The 25,515-nt window shown below is 39.8% G+C and overlaps 1 protein-coding gene across 1 annotated transcript in view; it reads left to right on the top strand.

The window, feature by feature from the left end:
• NFE2L2 (NFE2 like bZIP transcription factor 2) overlaps positions 1-25,515 on the top strand; it is a 102,228-nt gene that overhangs the window by 17,313 nt on the left and 59,400 nt on the right. The window contains exon 2 of the mRNA XM_024732874.1: positions 9,585-9,708. Coding sequence (XP_024588642.1) covers positions 9,622-9,708 — 87 coding nt within the window. The 5' untranslated portion in view covers positions 9,585-9,621. The remainder of the gene's footprint in view (positions 1-9,584; positions 9,709-25,515) is intronic.

The raw sequence follows: 25,515 nt of genomic DNA, 5'->3' as shown, positions 1-25,515 counted from the left end.
CCTCCATCCATCTCAATTTTGTTATTTGTGAAATGGGGTCTTAATAACTATTTAATAGGAGAATTATAAGATTGCATCGGATGTGTGAAAGTGCTTTATGTTTAAAGCAGTATATGCCACTACAGATTTTGAAAATTCATTTTTATATTTCCTTTGCTTTTTTTTTTTTTTCCTTTGCTTTTTAACCTAGTAAGTGCCGTGACCAGCCATAATGACCACATTACACATTTTAAAACCATTGCTAGACTTTGGTGCTGGTGGTGTGATAATAGCAATAGCAAGACAAACAGAAAGAGGAGTGTGGGTAGGTGGTGGGTGTGTGTGTGCATGCCCATGTGCTGGGTTTTCTTTATGTTCTGAAAAGTTCTGTGAAAGCCATCCAGTGTGCAAATGGGAAGGAACACAAATCAGGTAGGGAATCTACCCAGGTGTCAGAGAGTCCACATTGATCTAACTGACAAAATAACTGTCTATCCCAAGTTCATGTCATTACTTTTAAAAAAATAATAACCATTTTTACTGCTAATAGTTTCAAAGACTTGTGTAGATGTTTTTTACTTTGTTATATTGGTTAAGATTTTTAAAGTTAGCTCTTAAGGTAATAGCTTATCTTAAGATGCCTTTGTTTAAGAGATGAGGTAAATTCCATCCTGGAAGCAAGAATGACCTAGAACAGATGCTTTTTTCCAATTCCACTCCAATGGATCCCTTAGGCTGAATTCCACCTCTTGAAAAAAAAAAAAAAAAAAAAAAACAGGATGTGTATTAACAATGTTCAATGACTTCCGCAAGGAAACTTCCCAAGTTAATGACAGAGTTGGGTAGAGCACGGATATGTATGGACTCAGTAAGGGTGGAGGAAGGAAAGCTGATAGTGACTCACTCCAGTTTATAGGAGGAGAGGATTATGTTTCCACCTCCATACGCCTGATGGTAGGAACTCCCACGTAGAAAGATGAGGCAGATCTTGACATGAAAGCAGTTTGAAGTAGTGGCCCACCCTACAAAACAAGCTAAATTCATTGTTAACTTCTAGACTACACAGTTAAAATGTAAGAACAGCAGGTGCCCCCATACGCTCAAAGGCCTGAAAAAATGTAAGTATCTTCTGGTGAGGAATTTCAATTTTAGAATTCTATCCTTAGGGAGTAATCAAGCATAAATGCAAAGACTGAGCTACTGGGTAGATCATCCAAGCTATGTTCATCATACAGAAATAGTAAAAGCAACCTAAGCAGCCAACAATAAAAGTTTAGTTAAATAAATACATCCATATAATGTGTATTTATATTTAAAGTATTGTAATAGATAAATATGTATTCATATGATAAGATTTTAAAATTTATCAAGGACGAACACAGGTGACCAATCAACCAATTGATTCCAATTTTGTAAAATAAATAAATGTGTGAATGTAAGTGTGGTTTTAAAAGCCCTTAAAGGGCTCCTAACTCAAAATGGTAGAATGAGCACATGCATTTAATCTCCTCTTGCTCTCCAAATCCCACTAAAATGATTTTAGGTCAGACCCACTCACAAACGACACAGTTTATAAAAGTGCAAAAAGGAACACCCCCTGATTTCACCCCCAACCCAACTCTGGGTCTTGCCTACATCTCTTCAAGTGGAAAGAAAGCTAAGGAATGAGACACGAGAATAGAAAGAGAAGATTTTTACTTTTTATTTTATACTTTCTGTACTAGTTGAACTTTTTAATTAGTATGTACGTATTTTTGTAACTTTAAAAGTTATTGAAGGGTGGATACAAATGTATTAATACAGCAGCACCACACCATTTTGCATTCAGCTTCATGAGGATTCACCTAAATTTGGTAAAGGTAGAAGGCAAAAGAGAAAGAATAAAGGAAAGAGGGAAAGGGAAGAAAGAGAGGAGGAGGAGAACAAGAGAGAATGTTTTAAATGGTGTGATGATTTCTGCCTGACCTGCCTTTCAGTTAGCTTGAACTTAACCCGAAGTTAATCCGAAAAAGGTGATGTAAATTTGATCCATTTCTGGTCCCGTGCACTGTTCATATTTGTAGTATCTGGTCATGATGAACGTGCTTCTAGTATTAACAGATTCTTTTATTTTTATTTGTTTATTTAGACTTAAATAACATGGCTTATTAACACAACTACTTCATAAGGGCTCAACTGAGGAAGGAACATTCTCTGACACTGAGCGATGTAAGGTATTTTCAAGGGTAATTTTCATTCCTCCCTTGATTTAGAAGTTAATTCCCAAAACTATGGAAAGCCAGTGCAGAAATTAGTAATCAGTGGTGGTATTAAGATGTTTTTTATTCTCTTCCCCTCTCTCCTTAGTCATGTCTTTTATTTGAAGTACGAGGAAGTGTTCCTTTTGTAATAAGACAACTATATTTTTAAAAAATGTTTTTAACAGAATGTGTAGCTCTCATTCCACCTTCACCTGGCTGGTGAGCACCCAGTAGCTCTTAGTCTTTTACAGAGGCAAGCAGATTTCATGACTCTATTCTTAGGACCATCTCATTCCCTCCTGCTGCCCCACATGGAGCACTTTTTAGTGATAAGATACCATAGTGTCATAATTTTTTACCTTACAAAACGCTCAGTCCCAGTCTGTGTCAGATGCTGTTCATAACTAGCTAGCCCTTCAACTTTTTTTCTTTTTCTTTGTGTAAAGTGCTTCATTAAATTTTAAGAAACTCAAATTTATATTCATCAGTAAAAAAAAAACTTTTTTTTAGAATTTGAAATACACTTAGAAAATGCCATTTGCAGAAGAAACATTATAGTCTACCCCTTTATTATGTAAGTTGAAAATCCATCCAAGAAACTTCAGATAGCGTAAAAAGGAACTCACATAGTGATGATTAATCTGTGTTTCTGCCTGCAAAATTGAGCAATCAGGGTTAGGCTGTCCCCGAAGAACAATTTTGAAATCCTGAAAGGATAATCAAGCATTTATCTCAGAGGCCTATGGAATAACCAAATCCTTTGGATACTTAAAAGGTAGAGAATAAGAAGCAGCTGAGGGCTGCCTGCTCTCGAGGCAGGGCTAGCCCTGTGGAAATGTGTCCAAAACTGGTAGCCTGACCAGGTTGCAGTTAATGGTTCTGATCTGTAGAAAGTGAGACTTCAAGACCACGGGTTCTCTGTGGAGGATAGGTACTTAAATAGATACCTAATTACAAGTTAGGAATACAGTTTTAGTAACTTATTATATGATGCAGAACAATTTATTTAATCTCCTGGACTCCTTTATTTTTATAGATTTAAAATGGGAATCATGCTATTTGTTTAATCCACAAATTAAATGAGAGGCGCCTTTGGGGTATACAGTGCTGGCTCCTAACGTATAAGAATAAATTTTCAGGGCTTCCCTGGTGGCGCAGTGGTTGAGAATCTGCCTGCCAATGCAGGGGACACGGGTTCGAGCCCTGGTCCGGGAAGGTCCCACATGCCGCGGAGCAACTAGGCCTGTGAGCCACAGCTATTGAGCCTGCGCGTCTGGAGCCTGTGCTCTGCAACAAGAGAGGCCACGACAGTGAGAGGCCTGCGCACCACGATGAAGAGTGGCCCCCTCTTGCCACAACTAGAGAAAGCCCTCGCACAGAAACGAAGACCCAACACAAACAAAAATAAATAAATAAATAAATAAAATTTTAAAAAGAATAAATTTTCAAACATTTATTAAGAAAAAAAGATAAAACACACCCTATCTACAGCAGAATTGTTGGGAAGTGGCAGACAAGCAGTTCCTGATGAGGCCAGTGGGAAGCCTGGAGACATCTTTATGTTCCCCTTTAGCATTTTGCAACTTGTTTACTTGTTAAATACCTTGGCAACAAGAATTGCATTTTTCTCTAGAAACAATAAATGCTGGAGAGTGTGTGGAGAAAAGGGAACACTCTTGCACTGCTGGTGGGAACTTGAATTGGTACAGCCACTATGGAGAACAGTATGGAGGTTCCTTAAAAAACTACAAATAGAACTACCGTATGACCCAGCAATCCCACTACTGGGCATATACCCTGTCTTTGTTATAAAGCAGAAACTAACACACAATTGTAAAGCAATTATACTCCAATAAAGATGTTAAAAAAAAAAAGAATTGCATTTTTCTTGCATGAAATCCATGTCTAAGAAAACACACACCTGGAAGCTGTCAACAACAATATGCTTGCCAAGTTAGATGAGCCCACTGACGGGGTTGGCATGGATCAGCCTTAATCCTTTCTCAGGGCACTGAAGCAAGAGACACTGGAGAGTATCTGTCAGGAGTTTTCAGGTGAATCCCATTCCGCCTCCGTGCACCAGAGGCCTGCACCATAGCCTCCTCCTCTGTCATCTGACCAGCAGGATTGCTGCTGTGTTTTACGGATGGTGAAGACATATTTTCGGCTCTTCCTTCTTTTTAATTCCTCCTTCTTTCCTTACTTCTGAGATGGGGACTGAATGGAGAGTACCAAATTGACCTGAAGAGCATGAACTAGATGGGCTTAGATTATGGAGCCTGGCCTCAGTGGGGAAGAAACGTACCCTAACCTACCACTCCAACCATGATACCCAATAAGCATCTAAAACAAGAACAGTTATGAAAATTCCAACCTTCTTGTGAGAGCAAGATCAAACAACGTAATGAATATAAAAGCACTTTGCCAACTGTAAACTATTAAAAAAAAATAAATCACATTAACAATTATCGTAGCAATTCTTTTCAAAGGGAAACAGCCAAGACCTCAAGTGAATGGAAAAGTCACTGCATCTTCCCACCTGGTCCAACACTCACTGCCTTCTGTAAGACCCAACTCTCCCTCTCCCTCTTCCTCACCCCAGATTTCCTTACACCCTTCAGCACCAGTGGAAACTTCTCAACTAGCTGTTGATCTCAATATCGGATTATAGAAATTCACAGTAAGGCATAAATGAGGATTAATTCTTCTGGAATACATTTACATGTTAAAAGATTTGTTAATCAAAAGAATTTTATCTAGATGGAATGACCTGTAGAGAAAAAGGGGAAACTGATTTTTTTTTGTAGCTTAGGTTTATTTTTTCAGCTTTTAAATTAATACATGTGATAGTTGGCAGAAATGTATTCATATTTTCACCAAAAAATATGTACACAAATATTCATGGCAACACTATTTGTAATAGCCCCAAACCAGAAACAATCTGAATGCCCATAGATAAATTGTAATCTGTTCACATAATGGAGCACTACACAGCAGAGAGAATAAAGGAACTAAAACTTTATGCAACAACATGGATGAATCTCATGAACATAGTGGTGAGTAAAGGAAGCCAGGCACAAATGAGTATACACCATGTGATTCCATTTATATAAAATTAAACATGGAATTCCCTGGCAGTCCAGTGGTTAGGACTCTGCATTCTCACTGCCGGATATAAAGTTAAACGGGGAATTCCCTGGCGGCTCAGTGGTTAGGACTCTGCATTCTCACTGCCGAGGCCCCAGGTTCAATTCCTGTTTGGGGAAATGAATCTCTGATGTTAGAAGTCAGGTCTATTTTGGTGGGGAAGTAGTAGTGACTAGGAGGGAGGCACAAGGGCAACTTCTGGAGTGGTAATAATGTTCTGTTCCTTGATCTGAAGACTGGTTACATACGTATATTAATTTTGTGAAAATTTGTTGAGCTATAAACTTATGTATGCATGCATACATACTTCATTAAAACATGCATGTTTTAATTTGATATGCATGTATAATGTACTTAAATTAAAAGTTGGCAACACAGGGACTTCCCTGGTGGTCCAGTGGTTAAGAATCCACCTTCCAATGCAGGGGACAGGGGTTCAATCTCTGGTCGGGGAACTAAGCTCCCACATGCCGCGGGGGAACTAAGCTCCCACATGCTGCAGGGTAACTAAGCCTGCTTGCTGCAACTACAGAGCCCATGTGCTTTGTAGCCCGCCCGCCACAACTAGAGAGAAGTCTGCATGCCGCAACGAAGACCGACACAGCCAAAAATAATTAATAAATAAATAAATATTTTTTAAAAATTGGCAACACATGTTTATTGTAGAAAATCTAGGAAATATATAGTGTTAAAGGATAGCTTTTGAAAAGCTAGGTAAAAGGTAAAATCATGACTCATGTAAATATCAAATTAACACACATTAAAGATTTTATTTAACTCAATTACTGAGGAAACCAGTAAGATGTTATAGGCAGTTCAAATGATTTGATATACAGAGATTTATATTATCTACCAGGCAAAATTCATTTGCATTACATTAATAGAAATCATTTACATAGCTATGGACAGAAAACATTTGCACTACTATCAATTTTCTAAATGTTAACCCTCTTTCTCTACTGAGTTGTAAAGTAGTCTAGTCAAAGACAGTGAAAGCAGAAATAACCAGAATGGATGAGCTAAATTTCATCCACTAAATTTCAAAGACTTTCTTAACACTAGAGTAAAATCAAAACAACCTGTAATCCTTGCATTCAGGGATAACCTACATGTGCCATATTTTTTAATATTGTGCGAGAACTGTCTTAAATCTGTAGCAAAACTTAACTGCTTCCATATTGACTATAGATTTTTCCCTTTATTCCAGAAAGCATTTGTTCACATTCCTGATTATATCCTTAGCATACTTTCTTAGAAGGAGAAATACTAGATCAAAAGGTTCGACCATTTTAAGACTCTTGATATATATTACCAAATATTATAGGAATACTTTGAAGCACATAGCTGGGCTGGAGGAAGAGAGAAAGAAAAAACCTTTCTAGGCCACATGCCCGTAAGACTTCAGGAGTAAAATGTATGTTTACAGCCTTGCAACTACCCACTATCAGCCTTTTTCTTTTCCTTTGCCTTTGGACTTCACCAGGATTGAGCAAAAACTCAGTCATCGACTGAGGAAAAAGCGTGGGTTGACACAGCAAACCACAAAAAATCTCCAGTTCAAACACAAATCCAAGATTACAAGAGATCTCCCTACACTGATGGCTTCATCTGTATTAGGTTATAAATCCCTTGAGGGATTTTCCAGAACTCAAACCCCACTTCCTCCATATGACATCCTGTGTTCACATGTATTTTCTGATCTATTTTGCCAGTCAGGATTTAAAATATTCTCTAAACTACGTGTATTTAACCATGAGACCTAAATTATTCAATTATTCAATAGTGTTTATCAATTGTCTTCTAAGTGATGTGCTAGTCCTGGGGTAAGTGGTAAGCAAAACAGACTTATTTCTTCCCTGTGAGTCTCAAAAGTACGTTTAGCATATAATAAATAAAATATAACCATATACATGGAATGAACATCATGCATTTTAATGTCAGGTTATTTTTTATTTTTATTTATTTATTTTTTTTTGCGGTACGCGGGCCTCTCACTGTTGTGGCCTCTCCCGTTGCGGAGCACAGGCTCCGGACGCGCAGGCTCGGCGGCCATGGCTCTCGGGCCCAGCCCCTCCGCGGCATGTGGGATCTTCCCGGACCGGGGCACAAACCCGTGTCCCCTGCATCGGCAGGTGGACTCTCAACCACTGCGCCACCAGGGAAGCCCCAGGTTATTTATTGTTTTTTTTTATTTGCTGACTATTCTCAGGAGATAGGTCTTTTCTTTCCAACTAGATAAGATGCTCCTTGAAGTCAGGTGCTATGTCTTCACTTCTCTAGAATCTTCCTAAGTATTGTGCACTTAATAGGCACCCAGTAGAGAGCAACCAAATTGAAAACATTAGTGCTTCATGTCTGTATGGACCAAGCAATTTATTCCTTCCAGCTCCTCAATTATTCTTATAATCTCTATGGGAGTAAGTAACAAATGATCAGGAAACATAAAGTAACTTACTATGTTAGTGATCGTTTTACATTTTATCTTCACCAATAGATGGCATCATCCATTTTGAAATTATATTTTATAATGTTATAGCCCAAAATTTTAAAGTATGGAGTTCATTCAATAAATGTTTATTGGGCATCTTCTATGTGGAAGCTGCCCAGCTGGCCACCGCTAACAGAGTGAAAAATAAAACTACTACAGATATGCTTTAATCTACTTCCTTTTCTAGTATACCCTAAAGGACATTCCACTTTCAGATTTCATCCTTGTTCTATAAAATAACATCTAAATCTGGATAACGACTACTCAAGAACGACAGTTTTACGTGTGTGTGTGTGTGTGTGTGTGTGTTTTCAACTCAACCTAGTATCATATTTTAAAAAGATGAGAGGGATGCTATAGAAAAATATGGATTGAGTAGGGTGGGGTCAATCTGCAGAATTTTATCCAAGTTGGCTTTTAATTAACACTATTTACCATTTCTCAGTGAAAGGAACTTTCTTTCCTTTTGGAAGATAAGAAAAGTACGATCCAGGCATAGCAGAACTACTTCTACAGCTTCCAAGGCTGCACAGTCCCATCTGGAGATAATAAAAGGTCCCATTCCTCTGTGTTTATTTCAAAAGGTACATTCTCTGGAATGACCTGAGGCTGCAAACTGTAGAGCATTTGCCAGCTAAAAAGTCTGCTGCCTGAATATTACTCAGGAAGTGTCTAGTCCCTAGGAGAGCTCCTCCAAGCTCTCCTTAGAGTAGAAAGAAGCCCCTTCTGCTCTTCCCAACAATATTACCTTCTCCACAGGCTAGGGGAAGAGAAGGAGAAAAAAACAGAGAAAGGGGGAGGTGGAGCGGTGGGGAAATGAAACTGCAGTATTTGCATTAAACACCATGTAACAGCCACTAATTTATCCACCTACTGATGAGAGAAAAGGGACATTTGACCAAATATGTGCTTCTTTTTACTGAGCAACTTTAAAGGGCAATGAGTGGCATTAGGTACTTTGGGAGATGCAAAGATGGAGCATACAAGGATTTTTGCCATCCAGGAGCTCCCAATCTAGTAACCACAGTAGTGTCTTGTGTAGTAGTGGTTAGAAATATGGGCTCTAGGCTCTATTCATTTGAACCTGGACTCCACCACTTACACATTACTGGATAAGTTATTTAACCTTTTCATGCTTCAGTTTCCTAACTTGCAAAATGGGGATAGAGTCATTAGGAAGATAAAATGAAATAATGCATTACATTTTTAATAAAGAATGTTTATTATTATTAATACCAATAACTTTAATACACAAAGTAAATGTTCAGTGTCATAAGAGAGGTATATATAAAGACCTATGAAAATTCAGGAGCTACAGCAGGAACTTCTTAGGAGGGCAGGGCAGAGCAAAGCATTCATTGTTAGTGTTTAAAAAAAAGAGACAACAGACCCCAAATGGAGTCACTTGTGTTAAGCCATGTGACCGATCAAGACTTAATACCTAACTTAATTGAGGTTTCAACCTCCCCCAGGAATATAATCTTAACTGGTCAGTCTGGAATTTCCTGGTCAGCACTAATGAGGTAATCCACTTGTTAGACCCCTTCCATCCTCCAGAGAAAGATGAGGTAATCTGCTCTTTCCTTGTCCTGCCCCCTTCTGCTTATAAAAGCCTTCCATTTTGTACATCTCCTTTCTGTCCGCTACATGGGATGCTACCCAATTCATGAATCACTGAACAAAGCCAATAAAATCTATAAAATTTACTCAGTTGAATATTTTTTTAACAGATTTGGTGGCAGCAGTGGGATCTGAAGTGAACTTCTGATGGCTTCAAGACAACAAGAAACACAGGCATGGTATTCCACAAACCCACTGAGTTCTCTGTCTTCCTGCCATTTCCGAAGGCCATGGGTAAGTTCCTCTTGGTTCTGAGTTTCACTCTCTTTGGATTGAGCTCCTGATTTAATTGGCTTTCCAGCCCAGGGCAGGTCAGTTTAAGCTAGCAGACAGTTCCACCCAGAACTAACCCCTAGCCCTTGGTTCAGTTTTCAATTCCCCATTTGATTGGAAATCTTAGCCCTTGATTCTGTGACCAGATTCCACACTGGTAACTGTTGGCAATTTAGTCTGCAGTTTCCCATTTGTTTGGAATCAGCTTGCAGTCCCCATTCTTTGGGGTCTCTTGTTTCAGTTCTCTCCCCAACCCCCGTTCCACATTGGGAATGGCTGGCAGTGTGCACAGTGCCTTCTGTTGGCCAGTCTGCAGTAACATTTCTTTGGTTACTGTGTGGTATACTAAGGTTCACATGTTTGCTTTGTTTTGTATGAAAGGCTATTGTTGACAAGGATCTTGGAAGCCTGAAAGCCACAAAAATTGGTGGGCATGGATTGAACACTTAAAAGCTATTAGAGTACTTGCCACCAAACTCTAACACTCCTGTGTTAGGATATGTTGGCCATAGAATGGGTAGGTGGACACTAGGTCACCAGCCAACCTCAAGAAAATTTGCAGGCAATGAAGTACACTGTAAAACACCACACAATTCCCAACCAAGCAGCACATTCCCTTTTTAGTATTAGTTTGACTCCAAAAGCTTAGCTAAATAAATATATAAATAAATAATTAAAAAATAATAAAATTTAAAATTAATTAATAACTCTTAAGTTCTAAAATTCTAAAGAGTTAAGCACACCACCTCCCAGCACACCTGCTTATTTTATGTCTAAGTAAATTGACCTGGAAGCTGTAGATTTTTACAAAAATGGCAAAATCTTACTAAAAACAAGCTAGGATTTCAGTGGCCATTATGGGGAATGTTCCAATTAGACAAGATCTAATGAAGTGAACTTGAAAGCAAGCATTCTCAAATTAAACAGAATGAGATACATATCTTAATGGGTATGCAGAAGGCTCCAAAAGGCTTCATGATTCCAAAATAACTTCATTGAAAGATTCATTGCAAAGGCTAATAAAAAATTCAAGACACAAGAGGTACCTAAAATAAAAGACTGTAAGACTGGCATGGCTCCTACTGTTCCTCTCTATCCTCATTTACCTGAGTATTCACGTTCCACTAATTCTCTGTCTGAACTGCTTTTCCATTCTGAAGAGGCTATTAAGCAGTTTAAAATAAAACCACCCAAGGTTGCAGGCAATTCTCCTCAGGTATCTTTCACTCCTTGGTCAAAGACTGAACTAAAGGCCACACTTAAAGAATTTGCTAAACCCAGAGAGGATTAAAAAACAAGCACTTCAAAAGTTTTTTGAAGAATTTAGAGTCATTATCGGGCCTATGACCCTGGTCTGTCAGATCTTTATCAGCTCGTGCACATGCTGGTAGAATCTGGTGAAGCACAAAAATGAAGGAAGCAAAATGCAAAACGCTGAGGGTGATAATTTGAGATCCTCAATCTTCAGCATGGTCCCCTATGGACCATAAAATGCTCTCAAATTAGAAACTGATCTTTTAAGAGTCGTTCCTACAGTCTTCCTTGGTCTGTTATTCAGACATGCAAACAAAAGAAAGATGAATCTGTGACAGACTTTAAAGCTCATCTGGAAGCGCTCTTCCTACAGCTTTCTGGGTTTCATACAATAGGTGAGGGTCACCCAACCTGCTCTAGCTACCCTATTTGTAGATGGATTATGTCCTGAGGTTAGTGGATTAATAAAAAGACAAAAAAATGGGATGGGAGGCTGGCTACCTGTTTGACTGAACTTGTGACCGTAGCTGAACACTTTGAAAGGACTTTGGAACAAGATTGTAAACAAAAATCCACCAACTTTAAAGCTATTGACTTTAAAGTTATAACGGCTCCAAGGCCAGCTTGGATGCTTGGGTCCACTACATCACAGTCTCCTGGGGGGGGGGGGGGGTCTATCGTTAAAATGCTGACTCAGGGGTTGATGTCTCAGTTGTATAGTCACTTGGGACTCTGGAAAAGATAATGTCCTCAAACAGCCTATGAATAATTTTCAACAGATTTGTAGGTATGAGTGCCCTCATATCGACCCTCAAAGGAGGGCCCCTGTATGGGCCCCTCCCAGAGTTGATGAGACTCTGAGGGATTTTCTGGTAAACTGTTACGTTATTCCCTTAAATAGCCAAGGGAAACTAGAATTAAAATCAGTGGAAAACCTTGCCAAATTCTGGTAAATACTGGAGCTACACTCTCTACTTTAAACCCCACTCAGAGCCTGCAGATGTGGTCCTGGAAAAACTGGCAGAAGCCAAGCCTGCTAAGGGTGAGAATACTTACCAGAGTGTGCTCTCCCAGATCTTTGTTTACAGCACCCAATAGAGAGAGAAAAATAAAATATCTTTTGCACCTTCTTTGGGGACAACAAAGGAGTTGTTTAAGCACTTCCAGAAATATCTACTGTTTGTCCTGGCTGAAAATGGACAAGATATTTAGAAGGATTTTTAAGCAGCTCTGTGGTCAGAAATTGGCCAGTCTAAAAGCTGATATTCAGACCCTGATAGGAATTTTTTTAGGCCTCCTCCACTAAGCTAAAATAAAACTATGTACACAAAGAAAAAGAAAAACCTTCTAAAGATGGGTGGAACAACCTATGATGTCATTTAACTTGCAACCCAATTCCTTGAAGAATTAAAAACAACTGTTCTTTTCTTATGAACCTTTACAAAACCAGAAATGCTCCAAGAACTCTTACCTAAGTCATCTCTTTAAAATATAAACTTCAGGGAGGTAATTCTCATTAGAACAAAAAAAGTGGAAGGGGAGGTCATTTTAAACTTAAGCAAATGAAAAATCTCTTATATTCTTCTCCACAAATATTAGTAAAAAGCTCTAGCCATCTGAGCAGGTAACCTTAACTTATTTCATCTACCAGAAAACATTGATCCAACTTCTTTTATAACTAGTAAGTTTTGTATTATTATACCTGATCCATGGCAGTAATTTTAAAAGAGAAGCTATACTATCTCTGTTTTCATCTGTCTATATGTTTGCGTGTGTGTGTGTGTGTGTGTGTGTGTGTGTGTGTGTGTGTAATAGATGTGTAGTATTTTCTACCTTTGGATGGTAGTACCAAAATTAATTTGTAAAAGAACTCTACTTGTTTTTTCAAGTTCACATGATTTGAAATAATCTTTGGTAAATAAAAGCTAGTTTAAGGTTGTTGGATTAATTAAAAGAGGTATGTCTTCAGAATTATCAGCATTAAAATAATGGAGGCATACTTATTCTACTTAGGTTTCTTGGTCAAACAAGTTCATGTAATCTTTGTTACCCAATTTGTCAGCAAGAAAAATAGCTTGGGATGACAGCTGACTTTGTCTAATGTCTCGTGAAATTTCTGCAGGTAGTCTAAACATAATTATCCCGAGTAAGTGAATTTAATAGATATAAACAGGATAGAAGTTTTTAGGTGAACTTTTAAAATAGTTTCCCCAAATCTTTTTGGTAAACTGAAACCTTAAAATTTTGCTAAGTTAAATTAAATGATGGATAGTTATTATATATCTAGATCATTTCCAAGTGAGATAAAATGCTAAAACATTAGTTGCTGAGCACAGGCTTTTCTACATTTGCTTCCTTTCCCAGAGGACTAAAGATACTTGGATTTATTAGTAAACATGTTTCATGCCACACTGAAAACTTTACTATGAGAAAACATATGTTTCTAGAAATTATAAAAATTATTTATAAATTTGTCATTAGAATGCTAATATAACAGTTCACAATTGTTTACACATATATATATACATATATTTATATATGTTTACATATATATATAATTAAAGCTACTAGAAATAATAAGGGAAACATCTCCATCTGCAAGGAAAGTAGGATGTATGTTTTCAGTAAAAGAAGGTATAAGGAATAGAGATGCATTTTTGTTGAGGAAAAAGAAAGTAATTTTGTCCTAAAGTGAGACTGGTTATTTCAGAACGAGAAAGAGGAAAAACAAGTACAAAATTGTAAAGGTTTGTGGAAAAGGAATCTTGGGGATAGAATTTTACATGTAGTCAAGCTGGCTAAGATTAAAATGAATTTATGTAAGTGAATGAGTTTTAATATCAAAAGTAAGCTGGTACAATATTAAATTTTGGTTTTCTCACTGTTGAAAGGACAGGATTTTTTTGGATTGTTGGTCTGCTCTTAATATGACGTTGTAAACAAAGGTTTTTCTTTACCTTTTAAGTGATCTGTCTAGATAGCAAAGATTCTGTGTCTTATCAAAATAATTTCCTGTGTTTGTTGTTTTTATCAGGTCTTTGATTACTTGAGTAAACCTAGTCTTCTTGCTATTAAAAGAGCTAAGTTTTGCTCAGAACTATGTAACCTTCTGTATTTGCATTCAAAGTCTTTGTCACTATGGTTAAATGGCTAAGTATTGTTTCACAGTGACCTATGATCCTATATAACCAATTGTTTTAAAATCTTTTGATATTTGTTTACAAACTTCCCAAAATCAAATTCTAAATAAATTCTTTTCGATTTATAACTAACTTTAGGATTTCCCAGAGGGTCCGTGGAAAATCACAAAAGACTTGTTCTTTCTCCTTATAAAAAGGGAGAGGTTAAACTAATTAGGCTTATTTGATATGTTAAATTACATGAGAAGCGTTGTCAAATAAGTAATATTAAGCCTTCTTTATGCTGTATTTGTATAGGTATATGTTATAAGTGTTCCAGAAATTGAGAGAAATTCTTGGAAATCTGATATGTTCTGGTCTAATGTAACCAGTCACAATTATTATCTTAAAATGTGTATGTCACAGAAATAACCGAATTTCCTTGTCAATTAAATTGTAAAAAACTCTTATCAGATCTTTTTTTTTCTTTTCTTCTTTTTTCTTTTTTAGATCTTTAACCATGTCCATTTTTTATGTCTTTTATCATTTACACAGTAATTGTTTTACTCTGATGCTTTTGCAGAAGTGTTCTTGCAAAGGTGCTTCATCTTTAAGGAGATTCATGGAAAGGACTTTGAAGTACAGGTTTCTAGTAACTTTAAGATCATAAAACTGAACTGGGTAAGAACTTCCAGAACTAATGGAAAAACTGGATTCAAGCAAAATAAGTGTTAATTACATGGGACTGAACGAACTGAGGAGGATGACTATAATTTTTTATGACTTTTTGTTTGAAACATTGCTGGTTCCTTAATGGGTTTTTTTCCCAGATTTAAGGAAACCTTTTCTCTTAATTTATACATGACATGTAGCAATTTGGTAAAATATACCTTTGTAAACACAGATGAAACATTTACTTTTTCTCCCTACCTCATCCCTCTATAATTAGAAAATTCTTGAGTATTCTTCCACAGCAATAGAGTTAGCTATTTGCATAAGTTCAGTATGAATCAGTTCTCCTTGTAACAGGACACAATTGGAAACATGGACTATATTACCAAGGCTTTGACTGGAATGTCATATTTGAGAGAGATATACATGTACTCAGATATGACCAAAGTTTATGGTCAGTCACTGTAAGTTTAATGCAGACAAATTGGTTTAACTTTATCTTTTTTTTAATGGGGGAAACTGTAGAGAGAAAAATTATGTTTGCACCTTTGTAGCTATTATATTCTAGTTCTGTTAATTGTCTTTAAGGTTTTGCTATATACCTATAAACTGGTCTGGATTCTAAAGTCTTATAGTTTCCTCAAATATCTTGCTACATTTCCAATTTTCTCCCCCTTTTCTGATTTGGAATCACTAAGAACATGGAATGCCCTTGAACTGTATCAGATCCTCCTAACTACCTAGATGGCAGCCAAACTTCAGGGATTTGAACCTTAGGTATACATCTCACAGCTGTATTCAAGTCAAATGGACTAGGAAGAGAGGTAGCCGACTTAGAGGTAGACTGCTTCCTCTCAAGGCGCTGGATCAAGACTTCGTGAAACCCTTTCTTCTCCTTCTTCTCTTTACTCTGGCATTGACCTGGAAAGATAACACTATTGTCCACATCTCCCAAGCCATTGCTAAGGAGGGTATCTAGAATCTGGAAAAACTTTTTATTTCAGGCTAGGAGATTTACTTCCTGAAAGCACTGAAAGCCTAACTGACCCCTGGCTTGAATGGGCAAATTCAACAATTTCTGCAAATGAAGCCATTAGCAGTGCCACTTCAGTGGAAGCAGTTTGTGCCCCAACAAGATTTATCTTTGTATGTGGTGGTTTTCATTCCCCTTTGGCCTATGGATGCCTAAATGGCTAGTGTATAACTGGGAACACACCTCTTAGGTTATCTAACCATGTCCCTAAACAGTCCACAATCAAACTGAGAAACCTCACTGGCCAACACCCCTGAATTTTGCATCATCGGGTTAGAAAGGACCTACCAGGCATTTTTCATGATTCAGGATTCTCTTCCTTTGGTAGGTCCCTACTTCCCTGGTTAGGAGTAAATGTGAATGAGGCTATGATCAGGAACGTCTCCTTAACTCTTGAAAGTATTGTGGAATCTACTGCTAAGAAAATAGCTGCCCAACAACAGTCCTTGGACTTTCTGGTCAAAGTTGGTTCTTGATAATAAGATAGCCCTTGATTATCTTTTAGCTGAACAAGGAGACACCTGTTCTGTAGCTAATACCACCTGCTGCACCTGAATTAACACTTCTGGAGAACTTGAAACTCAGTTACATACGATCACTAATCAAGCCACTGGCTTAAAAGGGTGACTCCTTCATCTAGTTCTTTCTTTGACTTATTTGATTTTCATTGGTTCAAGTCTTGGGGACCGTGGCTCTGAGGTACACTCCAGACATTGGGAATTATACTACTAGTAATAGTCATGGTAGTCTCCCTGGCATGTTGTATTCTCTCAAAAGCCTTAAATGCATGTTTGCAGCCATTAACCATTAAGCAAATAACCTCCCTAAGACTGGAATGCCAGAAAATGAATGAAGACAATGACCAACTAAAAAATTGTGAGCCTGAAGTCATGACCTGTGAATACCACACAAAGGATCAATAAAAGCTGTGAGAACTACAGAGCAGTAGCTGAGAATGGCACTAACACCTTAAATTTTTCTTGTCATACCTCTCAGTTAAGCTGCCCAAAGGATGGGAATTGTTAAAAAAAGAGACAACAGGCCCCAAATGGAGTCACCTGTGCTAAGCCCATGTCAAAAAACCAAGACTTAGTACCTAACCTAATTGCAGTTACAACCTCCCCCAGGAATGTGATCTTAACCAGTCAGTCTGGAATTTCCTGGTCAGCACTAGTGAGGTAATCCACCTGATAGACCCCTTCCATCCACCAAAGAAATGTGAGGTAGTTTGCTCTTTCCTTATCCTGCCCACTTCTGCCTATAAAAGTCTTCCATTTTGTACAGCTCCTTGGAGCTCCTTTCTATCTGCTAGACGGGACACTGCCCAACTCATGAATCATTGAATAAAGACAATAAGATCTTTGGAATTTACTCAGTTGAATTTTGTTTTTTAATAATGGCTTTATGAAGGTGGTATTGTAACTGAGCTTTGAAGAATAAGTAGGATTTGGAAATGCAGAGATGGGGGAATGGAGAGTGCCCCAGGAAGATGAACTATGAACAAAGGTGATGGGAAAGGAGGTCAGAAGGTGTGGAGTGTTTGTTTGTAGCAGAAATAGTTAGTAGTTCAGTTTAGCTGGTATGAAGGACATGTGAAGAGAAAATGATGGTGAAAACTTAGCTGTAACAATAGGTTGGACTTATGTACAGGGCATACACAGGCATACTTGAAGATATTGCATACTTGGTTTCAGAACACCACAGTAAAGCGAATATCGAAATAAAGCATATCACACGAATATTTGGTTTCCCAGTGCATATAAAAGTTATATATATGCTATACTGTAGTCTGTTAAGTGTGCAATAGCATTATTTCTAAAAAAGGGAGACAAACAACAATGTACATACCTTAATTAAAAAGTAATGCTGTTGGAAAAATGGCTCTGATAGACTTCCGTGATGCAGGATTGCCACAAACCTTCAATTTGTAAAAAAAAAAAAAAGGCAATATCTGCAAAGCATGGTAAAGCAAAGAGCAATAAAACAAGGTATAACTGTATCAGGCAATGGAGTTCAGCCTTTATAATTTGGGCAATAGGAAGCCATTGAAGGTTTTTGAGCAGGAAAGTGGTGTGCTCATGACCATGCTTTCAGAACTCAGCAACCAGGTGTGACATGTATTAGAAGAGAGAGGAATGTGATTGTAACAGCTGCCGTTTCCTGAGTGCTAATGTATTAGTCCACTTGTATGGTGAGAGTAACAAGGTAAAGGTGGTGGTGAGAACTGAGAGTAACAAGGTAAAGGTGGTGGTGAGAACTGAGAAAGAACAGATATGAGATATTGGGGTAGTTAGAGTTTACTGAATTTGATGGGTGTTGCATATGGAAGGCAAGGAGGGGCTCTCTGGCTTGGGTGAGTAGGCAGATAAAAGTAAGGGCCTAGCAAGTTTGGGGGGAGAAACTCAGTGTGTTTATTTGTTGACGCAGGGAATTTAATGTAGTGAGACAATTGGGCAGTGATGTCCAGGAGGCAGCTAGAAATGTGGGCCTTGGGAGAAAAGCTCAGGACTGGAAAGATTTTCAGATGACCTGCAAAGTTATACCAGTAGATGGAGAAACAGAAGACTGGATTAAATTACCAAGGGAGAGTAGAAAGAGTGGCAAAAGATGACCAAGGGTGAGTCCTTGGGGTACACTCATATTGGGGAAAGGGTGACAATGACTCTGCATCATAACCAATTCATCAGATTTCACTATCACCTGATAGCCTGTGGACAGGAGCAGAGAAATTAGACAGTGTGTCCTATCCAGAGTAGGGATCAGCAGTATTGGCTGCCTAGGGAGGGCAGTGGTGATGGAACCAGGGGTGCTGGTCAAAGCCTTGCTAGAATGTCTCCCTATGGATCTCAGGCTTAGAAAGGTTGTCCAGTCTTGGTTTTATAGGGGTTCCATAACAAAGTACCACAAACTGGGTGGTTTAAAACAAAAGAAATTTATACTCCTCCAGTTCTGGAGGTTAGAAGTCCAAAATCAGGGTGTTTGCAAGGTTGGTTCCTTCTGAGGACTGTGTAGAAGAATCTGTTTCATGCCGCTTTCCAAGCTTCTGGCGTTCCAAGCTTCTGGCATTCCTAGGTGTTCCTTGGCTTGTAGATGCATCTCTCCAGTCTCTGTCTCCATTGTCACATAGCATTCTCCATGTATCTCTGTGCCTTCACATGGCCTTCTTCTTATAAGGATAAGGACACCAGTCATGTTGGATTAATGACCTTATCTTAACTGATTATATCTGCAATGACCCTATTTATGGATAAGGACACATTCTGAGGTACTAAGGGTTAAGACTTCCACATTCCTTTTGGGGAGGATACAATTCAACCAATAAAAGGCCTGATAGCAAGAAAGAAAGTAGTGTAGGTAGGGGGAGGAGGAGAGAAATGGGGGCTGGTCAGTGTGGTAGAGATGCAGGTGGAATTTTTGAACACTAGAGAACAGTGGAAGTGCTTTTCGCCACAAATGAGTCTGAGTTTGAGATGACTGTATTGGTTTATACACATTTAATTACACCTCTAGCTTTAGAATATTTTTTTTCCATCAGGAATTGACTTGGATCTGTAAGTTGGGTGCTTTCCTAAAGCTCCAGCATAGATGGACCCAGCCCTCTGCAGAGACTTGGAATGATAATCTGGTTGCAAGTGGGAGGCTAGGGGATTTGCCCTAAGCCATGTTTTATGGCAAGCCCATCATATTTATATGGTTTGTTGTTATTTGGGGTGACCTGGGGTTAGGGGAGCTGTTGGAAGTAAGGGGAGCCAGACTCCCAACCAACCTTTGGACGTTCACTGATCTCTAGTTTATTCTTTCATCCTGCTGACCTTTCCAGATGTATTGTAACTGTAGTAACCCTAATGTGTTAGTTGAAAATGGAACCAAGACGACATGATTTCCATGCTCTCAGACTCACTTTCTGGCTCCTGCTCATCAGCAGGGAGGGCAGTGTGTGAGTTAACTTTTCTAGTATGGTAGTTCAAGCATTTGGGGGCAGCCTTTAGCAGCAGCGGTCTTACATAATGATGACACAGGCTTTTGCTGCCCTTGGAACAGTGAATAAGAAACTGCACACAACATAACACGACCTGTGTTACAACACAGATTTTGCAACTCACACAAACAGCAAGGTACACATTAAGTACAGTAGAATGGTTGCTTGTAGGCCAAAGGAGGAGGGTGGGGGGAGACCCAAATAAAGTGAGATGACTGATTGATAAAACAAGAGGGGGGCATTGCAGAGACTGATAAGGAGAGGGTACTATAGACTAAGGAGTGTGATTAATACAACCTCCTGCGTCAGAAGTTTTAAAAAACAAACAAAAAACAGCCAGAATATCTGGGTCAGAACTGCAAATCCACTGTCCACTAGCTTTTTGGAAGTTAGCTAACCTTTCTATCCCTCAGCTCATCATCTGTAAAATGAGATAGTATTAGTACCTACCTCATGAGATCGTTGTGACAATGAAATGAATCTGAACGTATAAAGTGCTTAGAAGAGCACCTGGCACCTAGTGAACACTCAACCAGAGGGTTGAGTGAATTAAGTAAAATAATCCATATAAAATGCTTAGCACAGCACCTGGCCCATAGTGTTCAATCCACGTTAGTTAACTGCTGTTGTCATAGGCATCATCATCATCACCACCATCATTTCTTTACATGGCCAACACCATGCCTGAAATGAGAGAGAGAGAGAGAGCTGGAGACTGTTTTGCACCATTGAAAGACAATGCTTTCTACTATGCTAATTCCACCTTCATCATTCCTTTTGTGAAATCTTGGGCAAGTCGCTTCACTTCTTGCAGTATTGGTTTCCCCAAGTGAGCCTCGTACACCTGTCGTCAGCATTAAATCTCACACTTGGCACATCACTCCCTTGGAAGCTCTAGTGCTGGAACCCCGCACTTAGTTGTATTAGTTGCTGTGACAGGACCCAAAGCAAAGGCAGGGGCCTGATCCTCAGGGAAGTCACATTGGTCCTTGTGAAATTGCCTGACCCCTTAGGCATGTCACACCCTCTAACACAAGCCCTATCAGTGTAGCCTTACTTGAACCCCAAATATGGGGTCATTGGGAACTATTGGTGCCTCATGGAAGCAGAGGCCCACCCAAGATGGGATAATCTGGGTTACCCATCGTTGTCTCAGGGATTCTACTCGTCTTGTTCTGACCTTTTATTTTCTGTTTTGTGTCAGCGTTACCAAGGACTTGCTTTGTCAGTTGGTGTACTGATTCACAGCTCTTCTCTCATTTAGTCCTCATAACAGCCCTGTGAGGAAAGAACTGTTACTCTCATCACTTTGTGAATGAGGAAACTGAGGCACAGGGAGGCAGAGTCATTTGCCCCAGGTTATACAACTAGTAAGTGGCTGAACCAGTGGCTGAACGCTTGCAGCCTGGCAGCAGAACCTTTGCTACTACACCACCCCTTGGAAGTTCCCAGGGAGTTTGGCAGTTTGGATCCAAAGGGAAATTGGACGAAATCTTGATGCGACAATTTCACCTTAATGAATTTATCTGATAGGTCTGTTTGACTGGCTGTTTGAATGCTTATAATGGCAAAAACAAACAAACAGGAAAACAGCTAATCATCCATTTATAGAAGACTGTTTAAGTAATTTACGCTACATAGTTGCAGTGGGATGATGCAGACTCATGAAAAAGAATAATGTAGATTTATATGCATTAATATGAAACTATCCCCAAGATGTAGTCCTAAGTGAAAAAAAAAGCTTGCACAAGTATGTATATTAAAAAAAGATTGCAGGGACTTCCCTGGTGGTCCAGTGGTTAAGAATCTGCCTTCCAATGCAGGGGATGCGGGTTCAATCCCTGGTCGGAACTAAGATCCCACATGCTGTGGGGCAATTAAGCCCGTGCACTCTAGAGCCCTGCGCCACAACTAGAGAGCCAGCGTGCTGCAACCAAGATCCCACATGGTGCAATGAAGACCCAATGCAGCCAAATAAATATTTTTAAAAATTGCAGGGCTTCCCTGGTGGCTCAGTGGTTGAGAGTCCGCCTGCCGATGCAGGGGACACGGGTTCGTGCCCCGGTCCGGGAGGATCCCACATACCGCGGAGCGGCTGGGTCCGTGAGCCATGGCCGCTGAGCCTGCGCGTCCGGAGCCTGTGCTCCACAACGGGAGAGGCCACAACCGTGAGAGGCCCGCGTACCACACAACACACACAAATTGCAAAAGGAATGTATATAACACGCTATCATTAATACTTTATTTATTTATTTATTTATTTTTGTCTGCGTTGGGTCTTCGTTGCGGCACGTGGGCTTTCTGTAGTTGTGGCGAGTGGGAGCTACTCTCGTTGCAGTGCACGGGCTTCTCATTGCAGTGGCTTCTCTTGTTGCTAAGCCTGGGCTCTAGGCGCATGGGCTTAAGTAGTTGTAGCACGTGGGCTTCAGTAGTCGTGGCTCACTGGCTCTAGAGCGCAGGTGCAGTAGTTGTGGCGCACGGACTTAGTTGCTCCGTGGCACGTGGGATCTTCCCAGCCCAGGGCTCAAAACTGTGTACCCTGCATTGGCAGGCAGATTCTTAACCATTGTGCCACCAGGGAAGCCCTCTATCATTAATACTTTTAAAAAAGAGGTGGACACACACACATACTTACTTGTAGTTTTAGCTAAAAAAAAAAATGCCCCTAGGGCTTCCCTGGTGGCGCAGTGGTTGAGAGTCCACCTGCCGATGCGGGAAACACGGGTTCGTGCCCCGGTCTGGGAGGATCCCACATGCCACGGAGCGGCTGGGCCCGTGAGCCATGGCCGCTGAGCCTGCGGGTCCGGAGCCTGTGCTCCGCGGCGGGAGAGGCCACAGCAGTGAGAGGCCCGCGTATCGCAAAAAAAAAAACAAAACATGCCCCTAGAGGCATATGTAAGAAACTGGAACTAGTGCTTATCTCTGTGGGCAGAATTGGAGGATTAGAGATCTTCTGGGGGAGGCAAAATTACTTCTCATCCTTTTGTACGATTATGTATTTTAAATCATAAATGTTTATTTCCTTTTCAAAAATTATTTTAAAAGAGAACGGGCAAGAAAAGAAGAAAGACTCGTGGGAGGTATGGAGGTTTCAGCCCCTTCTCCGATGTTCCTGTTCACTCCTGGGTTTCTGGGGGAAAATGGTTTAGCATTGCATGCTAGCATTGTTTGAGTGCTTACTTTGTGGCCACTTTTGCACTAAGGGCTTGATATGCTTTGTCTCACTTAAACCTCACAACTACCTACAAGGCCATTTTATTTCACCTCTTTCTTATAGAGATTGCTCACAAGCAGACCTTAGTTGGGAGTGCAACCCGAGCGGATTCTCCAGAGGTAATAAACATCTAGAATAGGCCTCCCTGCCACTAGCCCATGCCCATTCCATTCAGTTGTTAAGGATGTTGAAGGTCTCTTAGAACAGTGGTTCTCAAAATGTGGTCTCCAAATGGCAGCATAATTATCACTGGGAACTTGTTAGAAATGCAAATTCTCAGACTACACCCCAGGCCTACTGAATCGCAAATTCTGTGGGCGTGACCCAGTGGATATGTTTTAACAAGCCCTCCAGTTGATTCTGATATATGTTTAATATTTAGAACCACAGTCCTAGCCCAATGGACTCACCTGGGAAACATTAAAAATACCAGTGCCTGAGCCTTACCTCACCCCAGAGATTCTGATCTAATTGGTTTGGGATGTGGCCTGGGCATGAGTTTTTCAATGCTCCCCAGGTGATTGAAACCACTGTGACCTAGACCTTTGGAAGCAGTCCCCTGCATCTGGGAATGGCTAATGGCACAGTTAGAGCGTAAAATCAAGCTGCAGAGACTAATAAATATGTAGGAGCATCACAACTTTCCAATTTTAAGTCCTGTCCCCTTCCCCAAACCCTGCACCTAACCCAGGAGGCAGAGCCATGGGCAGGCAATGCTCTTTGGCTAAACAGGTATGAACTTATTAGTTTGAGCCCTTTAGTAGTGTTACTTACTTTTTTTTTTTTTTTCGATACGCGGGCCTCTCACTGTTGTGGCCTCTTCCGCTGCGGAGCACAGGCTCTGTACGCACAGGCTCAGCGGCCATGGCTTACAGGCCCAGCTGCTCCGTGGCATGTGGGATCTTCCCGGACCGGGGCACGAACCCGTGTCCCCTGCATTGGCAGGCGGACTCTCAACCACTGCGCCACCAGGGAAGCCCGAGTGTTACTTACTTTAAGCCTACAAATTCAGTCTTTAGTGAACACTGAGAAGAGGCAGGAGAGAAAATATCAAATTATCCACAAAATAATTTAATAGGGGAAATGAGATCTGTAAATGGCACAGTAAAAACCTAATTTTACCAGCTCACCATTTCTTGTACTTAAATATTTTGTACTGAAGATCACATCATATCACATCTCCAACAAAAGAGGGGTTCAATCAGCATTTTGTCTAGTCAGTGAATCCACTAATCAATAAATGAATGAATGGATGTCACTGAAGGAGAAGCTGATTCTGTCTTTGGCATCCACAGCCCAACTTACTACCAATGCCGTTCTTGGAGTGGAGCGTGGGGAATAAAAATCCATTGACAATAAATGTGCTAAAATCAGGTGCTAGAGCTGAATGTCACCCTAAGGGGACTGTAAACCCCAATGGGAGTGGGAAGGGTGAAGCAGGTGGCAGTCAAATATTCCCAGGTTTCCTCCCTGGAATATAGTAGGATGGCACTTCCCCAACCCCTTGGAGTTCTCTGTGGCCGTGTGACTTGCTTGGGTCACTGAAATAAGCAGAAGTGTTGTGTTTTGCTTCTACACAAAAGCTTTAAGAGCCAGTGTGTGATTTGTCCTACCTCTCCGTAGGCTGACCAACCTTCCTGGTTGCCTGAGATTAAGGAATTTTCCAACGTGTGGGATTTAAAGCGCTAAAATTGGGCCACCTCTAGGGATTAATGTTTCAAGTAGTGATCATTCCATAAGCTTGGGTCCAGGAATGAGGGCAATTCATTAGACAAGACTCAGAGCATTGAAATAACTTGCCAGGGGACGCACTGCTAGTAAGATTGGAGATGGGTTCCAGGCCATGTCTGTCTGACTTCAGAGACCACAGTCATGCAACACTCCACCTGGGTGTAGGTAGTCTTTATTACAGGTATCTTTTTAAATTTTGTTTTCAACTGTTGAGACTCTGGTCGACAAAGGTAGGTGAGAACACCAACTTTCTCAAATTCATTGAATGACACTCAATCCACAAACAGGTGTCCTGGGCTACACAAAGATGAAGAAATGCTACTATGATTTCTTCCCTCAAGAACTATATAATGTAGAAGGGAGATAGACATGTACATAGCTCCCTGTATCACAAGACAAGCTGATAGATATTATTAAAACATTTTGTATACCTTTCTGTATTTAGAAAATTTACCACAACAAGCACATATTAGTTTTTTTAAAAGCATTTATTTTAGAAAGCAACAATGAAAAACAGCTAAAGTATCTTTACCCTTCAGGTTACCAATTCTCAGCACATCAGTAATAATAACAATAATAATAATACCTAGAGAAAGTATATTAATGCGTTCTTTTTCTGAAGGTCAGTACCATTTATTCAAAGATGATGGTACAGTTGCACTTACCTGGCTTCAGTAGGATAGCAGCATTGAGATTTCATTCTATTATGCTGACAAATTTCCCATTGTATTCATGGTTCCTCATTCACCCTGTGTGACCAATGGCC

The sequence above is a fragment of the Neophocaena asiaeorientalis genome, unplaced genomic scaffold, assembly GCF_003031525.2.
Source record: "Neophocaena asiaeorientalis asiaeorientalis breed wild unplaced genomic scaffold, Neophocaena_asiaeorientalis_V1.1 scaffold96, whole genome shotgun sequence".
NCBI lineage: Eukaryota > Metazoa > Chordata > Mammalia > Artiodactyla > Phocoenidae > Neophocaena > Neophocaena asiaeorientalis.
This window is presented reverse-complemented; position numbering and strand designations above follow the sequence as displayed.